The sequence below is a fragment of the Nomascus leucogenys genome, chromosome 5, assembly GCF_006542625.1.
Source record: "Nomascus leucogenys isolate Asia chromosome 5, Asia_NLE_v1, whole genome shotgun sequence".
Lineage (NCBI taxonomy): Eukaryota > Metazoa > Chordata > Mammalia > Primates > Hylobatidae > Nomascus > Nomascus leucogenys.
Genome location: NC_044385.1, coordinates 139,016,485 through 139,029,731, shown reverse-complemented (window position 1 = coordinate 139,029,731; position 13,247 = coordinate 139,016,485). Strand labels below are relative to the sequence as shown.

Genomic DNA, 13,247 nt, shown 5'->3' with positions numbered 1-13,247 from the left:
AAAGCCGGACCCATGGAGTCGGAGGCTCAGGTGTGCGGGCTGCTGGGCGGTGCTATACAACAAGTGGTGGAAAGAAACCTTATGATACAAGCTTAAGACCCAGATGGGGAAAGAAACCCAAACAGGTGATGTCACAACAGAAAACGAAAGTGCTGATTTGTTTTGAAACAAATCACTAGAAACGTCAAGACAAAGACTTTTTTGCTCCAATACAATAACCACAAACGTGCTAATTCTGACTTCCCAAAACATCAATCAACCAACCTAGCATCCACCCGAAAATAAAACCCTGTGCAAGGCTGGGGAGGAGACGGCCTGTGCCTGGCTGGACGGCCTGTGCCTGGCTGGGTATCGGAGGCCCCTTGGGGTCGGTGCCGGCCGAGGCTGCCCGTCTGTCTGCCTCTGGCCCAGCTGATTACTAAACATTCCCCAAGGGATACAATGCGCCATTCCCAGCCAGGAACTTGTGGAACACGGAATTCCTTCCTGACAGCAGGGGAGCTGACTGCCGCCAGGCCCTCCCCAGCCCGGCTCTCACCACTGCGTTACGCTCCACTCTGGCTCGGATCTGGTCAACTTTGCCTTCTATCACTCGGGGGAATATTGAAGAATCTGCTCCTTTGCAAAACAGATAAATTTCTCCTACAAAATGAGAAAAACGAGGAGTTTAATCACAATATGAGGAAGACTAGATTATTTTTTAAATTATGCCATTATTAAAAAACAAAAAACAGGGACAGCAGTGTGGAAATCTTTTTAAAGAAGGTTTTAATGGACCAGTTAACATGTTCATTCAGGAAAAAAATAAAACCTACAGATTACCTCCAAAGCCTCGTTTTATTCCTACAACCCTAGAAATTTCACAGGAAAGGCAGGAATGAGGAAAATAACTTGGCTCCGGGACTCTGTTTTTTCTCTGGGAAAGACACGAAAGGGGATAAAATGCCCTCGGGACAGGGGTTGGGGTGACCCAAAGGGGGTCCCGGTTTCTGAAATGCTGGAAGGTGAACACAAAGTCCCTTTGGAGAGTCATTTGTCCTCACACAGAGCAAGGCAGCCGGGCCACCTCTGAACTTGGAAGAGTCATGGGAAACGTCTGCGTCATTTTTCCCCATGTGTCCAGTAACACTGCGATTGCTGTGGACATACTTGTGCTGTGAACGCAGGCTTCTCAGGCCTCAGATAAAGCGAGTTTCGCTTCCAGGCACTGCAGCACACAGCAAAGGCCACGACAGTTCTGCTGCGATGTGACCTGCTCCTGACACACAGAGCCCTCTTTGCACCTGAAGCATCCCCTGGTCTGCGAAGCCACGTGGCACTCTGCCAGGCAGCTGGTTTGTGCCTGGGCGCAGGGCAACGCCACGGTCCTCCATCGCGGTGACGGCAGGGTGGGAGAAGCACCACAGCAGCCTGAGTGGCACGCGTAGGAAGCTCCATGCCCAGCTCCTGGTGGGGCAGAGCCCTGAGACCCCCAAACACTGAGGGCCCTCGGGAAGTCTACTGGGGACCAAATCCAGAGGGCCCCAGGGTGAGCAGGCAGTGGTCCCCAGGCAGGTGGTGGGAGGGACACGGGGAAGGGACGTTCCTGGGCTGACGACCCGGATCCAAGGCCTGGAGCTTGGACGAGCACTCAGGAGCAGGAACAGGGTCCGCCTTGCCTTCCTTCCCGGATCCCTCCTGAGACACCAACAGGGAAGCTGTGGGAACACAGCTACACTTGACACTCACGTGGCCGAGGTGACTGCCAACCTGCAGCCAGAGAGGATGGCACCTGGTGACACAGGTGTTGCCAATACATGGAGCAAACCAGTGCCGAGCAAAGGCTGGAGGGCATGGGAGAGGACGGAGGCTGAGGCTGGAGGGGACAGGAGAGTGGGGAGGGTGAGGCTGGGGGGCACGGAGAGTGGGGAGGCTGAGGCTGGAGGGCACGGAGAGTGGGGAGGCTGAGGCTGGAGGGCACGGAGAGTGGGAGGCTGAGGCTGGAGGGCACGGGAGAGTGGGGAGGCTGAGGCTGGAGGGCACGGGAGAGTGGGGGGGGGGGGGGGGGGGGGGGGGGGGGGGGGGGGGGGGGGGGGGGGGGGGGGGGGGGGGGGGGGGGGGGGGGGGGGGGGGGGGGGGGGGGGGGGGGGGGGGGGGGGGGGGGGGGGGGGAGGCTGGAGGGAGGGAGAGTGGGGAGGCTGAGGCTGGAGGGCACGGGAGAGTGGGGAGGCTGAGGCTGGAGGGCACGGGAGAGTGGGGAGGCTGAGGCTGGAGGGCACGGGAGAGTGGGGAGGCTGAGGCTGGAGGGCGGGAGGGGGGGGCTGAGGGGGGGGGGGGGGGGGGGGGGGGGGGGGGGGGGGGGGGGGGGGGGGGGGGGGGGGGGGGGGAGGGGGAGGTTGAGGCTGGAGGGTACAGGAGAGTGAGCAGGTAGGGGATGGTGGGGACAGGGGAGTGAGCAGGCTGAGGCTGGGAGTTGGACCCCAGAGGGCCTCTGCAGAACCACAGAGGTGTGACCACAGAGTCTCAGTTGCTTAGCATAGAAAAGCAGGGCCTGGGGGTTAAACCACCCAACCGATGTCAGAGCCGTTTCCGACTCCCACGGTTTCCAGCCAATGCTGTTGTTTCATCAGATACAGTTTAGAATGAGAACTGTGGTCCAGATGACATAATGATGCATTCTTGAACAACAGCACATTTTTTACTAGAAAATTCGTGTTTCATGGCTCACAACTCATGCCAAGAGCATGTGAATGGCTTAACTTTCCCACGGTCTCAGCTTGTGAATTCCACTGTAAGACACAGGACACCTTCAGCCTGAAGATGTGGTGGGGAACAGCCTTGGAATAAAAAAACCCAGAGGACAGAGCAAAAGTTAATCTACAATGAGCAACTGAAGACCGTGCACACGCAGGTGACAAGACCGAACACACAGGATCCTGTCCCCAAGGCAGCTGGGTTGTGTCGCAGGTGCAGCCGTGGTTGGTGGCTGTCCCCTCTGGGACCAAGAAGGGCTTATTGCCATTTGGAGAAGAGAAAGGGCTACAGAACCACAGTTTGAGCCCATGGTGGGGGGTCTCTCATTGTGTCTCACAGACGAGCTCAAGGACATGGAAAGCCAGGCATGACAGCAAATGTCCCCGAAATGGCTGGAAAACAGGACATCAAGGAAGCAGCTCCTGGAGGAGTTCCAGGAGGGTGCACTGTTAGGACTTTCCTTCTTCTCTTTCGTCTTTTCTGCTTGCTTTTCTTTTTCATAGATGAATATGCTTACGTACTCTCCTTTTCTTCTTTCGAGTCGGTGTTCTGTGTACTGCGTACATAATACCTTGGGTGCAGTAAGCATCCGCAGGATCCCCCACAAGAGAAAGACTTCACATCTGCCTTTGAAAGGGAAGGCCTGATGCAGCCGAGTAGCCTGTGACTTCCGAAGTCCTTCCTCAAAATTCCACCGTGGAGAATCCCAGGAAAGCACACATGACCGAGGTACAGACATATAAAAAAGGGTCCTGCGGACATCATGGGAGGCGCCTGTTGGGGCTGCTCAGCCCCACAATAGTGAGATCCGGCTCTGACAGCCGCACCCCCCGACAGGGCTGAGCCCAGGAGGAAACATGAGCTGTCAGCTGGCTGCAGGTCTCCCCGCCCAGCAGGCAGAACTCCAGTGCAATTAGTGAGCCTCTCCGGGGATGACTACTACTTACAGAACACCTTGCTTAATTACATATTCAAACTTCTCTTAAAAGTAACTGATGAGTGGCTGGCTTCAGACGGCAGGGCAGTCTCTCCTGCAAGCTCTCAGTTCCTTGGAGAGGCCCTAGGAGGTCCACAGGCGTCCCGGTGCGGATGGGGAAATTCTCATGGCACAAATGCCTCCAACCCGGATTCTTCGAGTGATCCAGCGGCTCTTCAGCCTTTTGATAGTAATAGAAGTTATTTACAAAGATTCCATGGCATGGCCCACAACATGAGCCCTGAGGTCTCCGGCATTCAGGATGCAGCAAAGACCCTTTGTGAGCGTGTGGCAGGGCCAGTTCCAGGGTGAGTGTGCGGCAGGGGCGGCTCCGGGGTGAGTGTGCGGCAGGGGCGGCTCCGGGGTGGCTGATGCTTGCCTTCTTGGGCACCGTGGTCAGCCCCGCAGGTCACGGGCAGCATGTTCCAGCCACGGCTCAACAGCTAGATTCGGCTTCTATGGGGAAAACCACGTGACGGGATGGCCCAGCAACTTCCTACCCAGGATGCATTTATCCCAGATAACTCCGAGTGGCTGAGACTCTCAGGACTGCTCCGAGCTGGGGGGAAGGGCTGCGACACACAGAAGTCTCGCACATCTGAACCTGTTCTCAGACCCTGGCCTGCTGATCCCATGGTCCGGCTGGCAGAAGCTCTTCGTGGGAGTCCTGGCAACATTCACACACAGATTCTTCCTCATCCTATGGCCATCAGTGGACGTCTCACCGTGGAGCCTGGATTCATCCCACATTTCATGGCGTGTCTCAGAGGTGATGCTGTATGATGCAGCGGGACTGCGTCTGAGGAACCAGCGGAGGCAGGCGGCACTTCCCCAGAGCAGCCGTGGCACCCTCCTGAGGCTGCTGCCAACCCCAGAGCCGCTATGACTCACAGGGCATCACCGAGAGTCACACCGCCTCCCCCTACAGCTCCTTCTGGGTCTTAGAAAGTGAGGCACCGCGGTCCTGATCCGAAGGGTGCCCGACGGCACTGATGATGGCCCTGCTCTGTCTTGTCTGTGTTAAAATGAAATTCGGCACGTCTTAGGAAAATGCTGGCATGAAGCTCTCCGGCCTGGAGTCTGTCTGGTTCCGGGGAGTGGCTGTTTGGTTGTTTGCCAGGCATCTTTCTAAAGAGCTAAATGCAGCCTAGGATTGTCTGGTTTTAGGAAACCATGAAGAGTGAGATCCCACAGCTCTTGATGAAGCCCCGCTCCGACGCTGCGTGGAGTGATCTGAACGGCACAGGATTTGGGAGCACTCGGCGGAGGGTGGCGTGACGTGAGCGTGTTGCTGAGAAGAGCGTCGGTTCTGCGTTCAGGATGCGTGCAGGCTGCCAGCGGTCGCAGATGGACGGACGGCCCCACCACAGCGCAACGTCCCGCATGCTGCTCTGGGGCTGAGGGCTGGGAGAGGTTTCCTGAGCCGTCCATGGAAAGGACAGATGGATGAAAGGTCCTTCCTATGGGAAAGCCCACAGCAGGCAGCAGGGAACGAGGCCACTGTGGGGGCTGTGGGCACTGCCCTCTGGGGACACTTGGGGACAGCCTGGTAATGAAGGTGGGTGAGAGCCTCAGAGGGGGCGCTGGGAAAAGCTCAGCACCGGCAGGTGGGAGCTCTTAGGACGCAGTGGCCATGCAAAGGGGTGGCCCCTGCAGACGGAGCCCATGGGCCCTGCCTGTCCAGGGCAAACAACCAGGGGAGCCCACACCTTCGAGCCTCAGCACTGTGGGCGGGAGCCTGAGGGGCTGCAGTGTTGAGTGACCTGTGGCATGTGTCGTGACCTGGTGAGGGTGAGGGGAGACGAGGTCATTCACCTGTGCACGGGGGATGCAAAGTGCCTGGGAGAGCACCTCGCAGGGAGGTCAGGGGACCACAGATGCATCCACCTGGCCTGCAGAGGGAATCGCCCGGGACGGGCAGCCACAGGTCAGAGTGGGAGGACCAGGAGAGTGCCCACCTGTGCAGGTCACCAAAACATCACGGCGGCCACAGGGCTCTGACTGTGCCCCGCCACGGCTCATCCCAGCATTCCAGAGCACAGACTGAGTGTGCTGTTCTCACAGACACACTGTTAACAGCAACTGCCAATCAACAAAGCTCTCTTTGCAATTTGAACATTATTATAGATATATTTGCAAACCCACATTACCTTTTCCTTGAAAATTGTTATTTAAAAACATTTTATGTCATTTAGCTCTGCATGGAGAAAAGCAGGTGGGGGATAGGGATGGGCAGGGGAACATTCACAAATGGAGTTAAGCAATTTTCAACAGTAAAGTGGCCCCAACTCGACACTAAAAGATGGACAGAGCAAGGGTGCCAGATATTTAGCCCAGGACTCCCTCCTCAGCATTCCAGAAATGTTTCACTTTTTAAAAATAAAAAATTAGTATTTTGAGAGGATCTGTCTATAGTTTTTTAAAAAAGAATAAATCATTCTTAAACCCTAAATCCTTAAAGCTCTTATACAATTTAGTCGTCAGAATAAAACACAACCACTGTGTATAACTTAATAAATCAAAAGAAAAAGAAATTTTACCTGTAGCAGATTTTACAATTACACTCATTCTCCTTCTAACTGAGTCAAAACTCAAAATTTCCAGCAATTCAAACCTGAAAGAGAAATGCAGAAGGTCACACCGTCCACGTGGGTCCTCACATGATTCCATCTGGTAACTGTGGAGCTCTCCACAGCAGAATGGCTGGGGCAGCCCTGGCCCTTCCTCAGGGGACACACCGAGGGCTGCTGGGTGAGGGGCATCCTCCCACGGACGCCCTGAGAGGCCTGGATTTGAAGGATGCAGCAGGTGTACCCAGTGGGGCAGAGTCTGGGCCCCGTGGCACCTGCGGCACCGGCTCCTCACCACGTCTCCACCCTACCCAGGGCACGGGCTCAGATTCTGCCAAGCAGGCTGTGTTCCCTATGCACTGACTCCCTCCCTAAACACTGCTGAACAGAGACTCAAAGTTGTGTCAGAGCTTGGATCCTTGTCAATGAACTGGCGTTACCCTAAGAGATCAAAACTATGGAAAACGCAAAGGACACTGGCGTTTTGGCTGGTGCTGTCCTGTTACCCGAAGGCTCAGAAAACCTGTGTGGCGTCTGGAGCATCGGAAGTGTTTGGCAGCCCCTGCTGCTGCCTCTCAGCCTCCTCAGGGCCTTGGACTCAGCAGGAAGCTGTGGAGGGGTTCTGGCCGCAGTGCCAGCCCAGCTCAGAGCCAGCGGTCCCTTGGCAGAGCCCTGACAGGAGCTCTCATCTAGGCCATGACCTCACCACCTTCACGGCTGCAAACCCAGAGCCTCAACGGCAGTGAGTTGCAGCCCCTGGGAAGCCCAGGACGCTGTGGGGAGGGCACAGTCAGTGCCAGCGGAGGGCCCAGGTCACCCCGGCCCCCAGGAACCCCAGGGTGCTGTGGAGAGGGTGCAGCCAGTGCCAGCGGAGGGCCCAGGAGCCCCGCCGAGTCAAGGGGTTTGTCCTTTCTCTTCCACTGGGGAGTTTATTTTCCCTAAGAATGAAATTTTAAAATCCAGGTGTTTTGAGGCCATCACCACCAGATCTTGTGTCTTTGGTGGAACCGTGACTGCACATTCGTGCTTACTGATAAAGGGGACACCACCGCCCACTCTCCTGAGTCAGATCTCAAGATGGGTCACTTGTCTCAGGGACAAGCAATTTGGGACAGAGACAGTCCCTAAAAAATGGGAAGAATTTTAAAGATATGAAAAGTAAAACAATCCAACATCAAACTGGTGACTGAAAAGCGTACTGTGCAAACTGTTTTCGACAGGACGCTGTGCTCCCAGCACGTGAGCCAGTGTTCCTCCCTGCGGGACTCATGGCCACACCGGGGGTGGCTGCTCACTCCCCTCGTGGAGGCAAAGGAGCCTGGAGAGGTCAGAACACGGCCTGCAGTAAAATCTGACTTTAGGTGGCTTAACCCAAAACATATTTGACGGTGAACTTTTCTTCACTGAACTCCAATTTACATCTCCAAGGAAAACTATCCAGGGGAAGCAGCCCTGTGGCTGCACCCAAGCCCTTCTCTAAGTGTCCAGCACTTCTCCAGAACATTCTGGTGACATTCCTGGGGTGTCACTGGGAAGGAGAGGAAGCGAATTGTGGGAGAACATAGAGAACTTGTCTTTTCCCTCACACGCAGAACCTTATAAAGGACACTCTTTATTCTTTAGTCCTTTCACATGTGAGGGTGAGGTGCACATACCTTTCGATGTGGTTCTCCCTGTTTAATATCTCCATGTAATTGTCCTTCAGCCTCAGGTAGGTAAAGCCAAGTCTGCAGTAAGAAGGGAAACCTCACGGTGAATCTGAGATTCTGATGTTCCTCTTTCATAGAGCATTTGCTTTATATTTTGGTAAAGCGTTCTTTTCAAAAACGAAATACTTTCAGTTAAATAGAGATTATAAACTGCATTATAAAGTTAGGAGATTATCATAATGAACTTATGCACCATCTCAAAAAATCTTCCAAGAGCAACGGAATTTCTACCTAACCCAACCCTCCCTGACACACAGCAGTGAGGCACACTCTTGTCGGTATTGTTCTCCAGAAGAGCGTGGCGGGCACATGGCCTGCAATCCTTGCTTCGATGACACCTTTGCTCATTGATTTGTGGACTTTGTTGTTGTTGAGCAGAGAACATGATGCCAGAGGGAGAGGGACCCTGAGAGGCTGTTACCCCCAGACCAAGCCCCTTGAGTCACTGACGGGGAACCAAGGCCCAGCGCAGGCCTTCAGCCAGCACGTGGGTGCACCCATCTGTACGATGCCTCCTCCTGCACGCCTGGGGGACAGCGACCTTCATGGCCTTGTGGGAGCCGCTGGGACGGCGGAGACAGAGCATGGCTTCGGGATGCGAGAGGCCAGCAGAGGACCCGGGAGACAGATGTGCTTCGCGACACCAGGGGGATGGGAGTGGAGGCCTCTGGCCAGCCCAGGTGGGAGCAGCGGCTGGAGGAAAAGCTTCAGGGCGGGGAGGAGTCTCAAAGGTGGGCGGGGCAGCCGGCCCTGACTTCTAACACCTGTGATGAAGGCAGTGGCATTCCTGGGCACTTGTGTTCCAAGGAGAGAGAAACCCAGCTCCAAGAAGCCTCACCTACGCATGCGTGGGTTTACACACGGAACGAAAGGTCCCGGTGATACTGTTGACGTATCTGTGCTGCTACTCAAATTGCATGGAGAAAACACATTAGTTTAGCAGCGACAAAAACATGGCTATAATTAGGTGAGAAGCGCAAACATGATTCTCACCATACTCAGTCCCTGAAGGCAGTGTTCCTTTATCACTTCTGGGGAGGAGAGATTCAGTATTACAGAAGTCATGAGCTGGGTGGATTTGAAAACGGCTTCCCTGAGTTGAAATTATGCAATGTATCTGGAATGTTTAAAGTATTTTTCCAAGCGTTTGCTTAAAGGGTGGGCAGTGAGAGGTCGCACACCAGCTCTGCTCTGCCCAGCCCAGGCTGTGGCTCTGGGAAGGCCGCTGGGCCTCTGGACTTCAGTTTTCTGAGACGCAGGAGGGAGATTTGTGTTACAGGAAGGACTGTTTCCATATTTCGAAGCCTGTGGTTATTGGGAATGACCTCTAACTTACTGCAGACCTCAGGAGGAAAAGCCACCCACGCAAAGTCAGAGATGAAGACTCACGCGCCGGGGACCAGACGCTGCTTATCACGGTGGGAGGGGCTCATACAGGGATGGGGGTCCAGAGAACCTGGGCACAAAGGCAGCAGAGCTCAGTGTGGAGGGCACAGGGTGCGGCTGAGGACGCCTCTAGGTGCAAGTCCCTGACTGGGGCTGGGGTGGGGCTGAGTCACATCAGGAAACCCAGGCAGACCCTCGGCCTGCGACGTACCTCTGGACACCTTCGACCAGCGCCACCTCGTCGGGCGAGGATGAGATGTACACACAGGATTTCCCCCCATCCGGCGATTTCCTGGGGCCGTCTACGCTGTCATCGTCTTTCACCTGGACGGTGTGGCAGAGACAGAGGGCCCGGAAAAACAGCTCCTCGCGCTCCTATAAAATAGCAGTTCCCAGAACCCCCAAATCACGGTGCGTCCACTGAAGATAGAGGGAAACAGGCGCAGAGAGAACACAAGAAGCGGGGGGCACGGGTGGGGGGGTCCCCGCAGCCACGAAGGCAGCTTGCGGGCGGTGAGGGGTTATACAGTGGGATGGAATTACAGCTTTCCATCATTCTCAAGCACTCTGTTTTATAACTGAGATTGACGGGTGATGAAGACTGAAACGGGCGTGTGTTCTTCAGCACTGACACTTTTAGAAACCACAGAGGCTTCACATGTGCTCAGAAATGGCAAATGACCGCTAGCGTCCAGGAAGGGAGACTGAGTCACACGGTGCCGCGAACACAGACATTCACAAACACCCTGGACCCTGGCTGTGCCTCTGCCCTGGTGCCTGTGCGATGGGGACGTTCTCCTAACCGAAGCGTGTGTTAGACCAGACGTGACCTGTGGCGCTCCTGCTGTTGACTCACATTGTAACATTCACCCTGAAACCCCCTAAGAAGTTGGAGCCATTATCCTGCACCTGCAGCTGCAGAATCAGCGTTTAGGAAGATGAAGTGATGTGCTCAGGGCCACAGCCAGCTGGGACCTCATCCCCGAGGCTGCCCTGTGTGCGGCTTTCACAGCCAGCTGGGACCTGATCCCCAAGGCTGTCCTGCATGTGGGGAAATTCGGGAACGGTGTCGGCCTGGGACTCCAGCCCTGCCCAGAGATGCTGAGATCTGGAGCCACAGCACTCGGGGCGTGTGTGAGAGTGCATGCGTGTGTCTGCATGTGAGCGAGTCTGTGTGTGCACACGGTATCTGGGCATGAGAGTATGTGTGTGTCTGCATGTGAGCGTGTCAGACACATGGTGTCAGGGAGTGTGTGAAAGTGTGTGTCTTCGTGTGAGCGTGTGCGCATGTGTATGTGTGCGCACGGTGTCTGGGCATGTGAGTGTATGTGTCTGCGTGTGAGCATGTGCACGTGTCTGCACATGGCATCTGGGCGTGTGTGAGAGTGCGTGTGTTTGCATGTGAGCATGTGTGCATGTGTGTCCGTGTGTGCACATGGTGTCTGGGTGCATGCATGTGTGTTTGCCCTCCTTCTATGGTTTTCATAACCAATTCTAACACGGGTATCACCGAGCAGATGTGTCCTAACGGGACACCACACACATCGCACCTTCTGACCATTCCTCCCACTGAAGTCTGTAGAGAGGGCCTGGACTTTCCTAGACACTCGAGTGAAAAGGGGTGGACTCAGCATGCACAGCCGCCCACTCACTCACACACTTGGACGGCGTGGGGGCTGCCACCTACCCTCCCGTTGACGCTGGGGGACGAGTCAATCATGTCGATTCCTGAGGACTCTGGGAGGACCTGCCCGTTGCAGATGACGTGGGGCACGTAGACGTGGCCTTCGATGCAGCACTCCTTGAACTCCATGTTGTTTTCCGTGAGGGTGCCGGTCTTGTCTGTGAAGATGTACTCCACCTGCGGGCAGGGTACAGCAAGTCAGGACGCTCTGAGGGAGGCCCGCATGTCTCCGACTCAGACACACAGCAGCCGTGTTTCCTCCCCAGCTCCCACTGTGACTTGAATAGGCGGTGGATTTCTAAAGGTTTTCCCCCAGAGAGACCACCTCACCGGGCTGAGCCACGCTCCTGCCTCATCCTCCTTCCCAGCGTCCAACAGGACCCTGCAGTCCTGGCAGGTGTTTCAGGAGGGTGGGTGGGGAGGCCTCGGGACACCTTCTCTGGGTTGGGAGCAAAACAGAGTATGGTCTCGCAGTCCCCATTCCCCGGGACAGAGACATGGGTGGAGCCAGGGATCCATTTGTTTGGGAAGACAGAGTGTGAGTGGGTCGTCCCGAATCTTAACAACAACAATAAAAAACCAAGGCTACGGAGAGGACGAAGTTACTCTATACAGTCTCGGAGGTCAAAACCCACAATTCCATGTAAGGTTGAGAAGGTAAAATTCAAGCAAATAAGGACAAAACAAATCTCGGAGAAAACTGTGATATGTGTTAAAGATACAACCCGTCTTAAACTCTGATTTTAGATAAGCTCACGGGTCACACGTTTATTGTGAATAACTGAAGGTGGGAGTTCTGGAACGCGCGGCAGCATCTTGAGACTGAGCTTGGGCGTGTCCACGGGGACGCTTCTTCCCAAGCATTTTGGATAAGGGATATTCAACCTGCGTACCCTTCTTACACAGGACTTTGAAGTAACTTAGAATAAACGCTTATTCAATCCCAAAAGCATTTTTATTTTTATTTCTTTTTTTTGAGATGGAATCTCACCCTGTCACCCAGACTGGAGTGCAGTGGTGTGATCTCAGCTCACTGCAACCTCCATCTCCCAGGTTCAAGCAATTGTCATGCCTCAGCCACCTGAGTAGCTGGGATTACAGGCACCTGCCACCACGTCTGGCTAATTTTTGTATTTTTAGTAGAGATGGGGTTTCGCCATGTTGGCCAGGCTGGTCTTGAACTTCTGACCTCAGGCGATCCACCCACCTCGGCCTCCCAAAGCGTTGGGATTACAGGCATGAGCCGCTGTGCCCGGCCCTAAAAATATTTTTTATTTTTATTTTTTTTTTTGAGACGGAGTCTCGCTCTGTCGCCCAGGCTGGAGTGCAGTGGCGCGATCTTGGCTCACTGCAAGCTCCGCCTCCCGGGTTCACGCCATTCTCCTGCCTCAGCCTCTCCAAGTAGCTGGGACTACAGGCGCCCGCCACCACGCCCGGCTAATTTTTTGTATTTTTAGTAGAGACAGGGTTTCACCGTGGTCTCGATCTCCTGACCTCGTGATCCGCCCGCCTCGGCCTCCCAAAGTGCTGGGATTACAAGCGTGAGCCACCGCGCCCGGCCCTAAAAATATTTTTAAAAGGGTAAAATGGATAAGAATGAAATAACAAATGTTAAGAGGTTTGGTTTATCATCCTGTTTAGCTATAACTAAATAGGTGGCATATTTCTAGGAAACATGACCATGAAAATGAACAATAATAAAAATTAATTACAAAAGACCTTTACTGAGCACTCACGGTGTGCCAGCCACTGGGCAGCACCTCATTTAATCTTCAACTGTGATTAACACATCAACTGTGTTACTATCCCAGTTTTAAGAATGTGGAAACAAAAGCTTAAAACCTCTGGACACAAATCTAGTCAGTTCTGTTAGCTCGGGACGTGGAGATAAGATTGTTTGCTTTGTTACTATTAAATACGTTTGTTAAAGTCTTTGATTGCTTTTTCAAACAGTTTCTTGTCTGGTATATAGAATCACTACTGATTTTGGGTGTTGATTTTGTATACTGCAAATTTAGTGGATTTGTTGATTAGTTCTAAAAGCTTTTTGGTGGAGTCTTTAGGCTTTTCTATATATAAGATTGTGTCATCAGCACACAATTTCACTTCTTCCTTTCCTATACGAATGCCTTTTCTTTTTCTTGCCTCACTGCTCTGGCTACAGCTTCCAGTGCTATGCTAAACAGAAG

At 54.0% G+C, this 13,247-nt stretch overlaps 1 protein-coding gene across 5 annotated transcripts in view; it reads right to left on the bottom strand.

Annotated features, from left to right (window-relative positions):
* Positions 1-13,247, bottom strand: part of ATP11A (ATPase phospholipid transporting 11A) — a 192,123-nt gene that overhangs the window by 42,491 nt on the left and 136,385 nt on the right. For all 5 annotated transcript variants that reach the window (XM_030813712.1, XM_030813714.1, XM_030813715.1 and 2 more), the window contains 5 exons: positions 11,062-11,235; positions 9,586-9,749; positions 7,935-8,006; positions 6,250-6,323; positions 539-642 (listed from right to left, as the gene is read on the bottom strand). In XM_030813712.1, the coding sequence (XP_030669572.1) occupies positions 539-642; positions 6,250-6,323; positions 7,935-8,006; positions 9,586-9,749; positions 11,062-11,235 (588 nt within the window). The remainder of the gene's footprint in view (positions 1-538; positions 643-6,249; positions 6,324-7,934; positions 8,007-9,585; positions 9,750-11,061; positions 11,236-13,247) is intronic.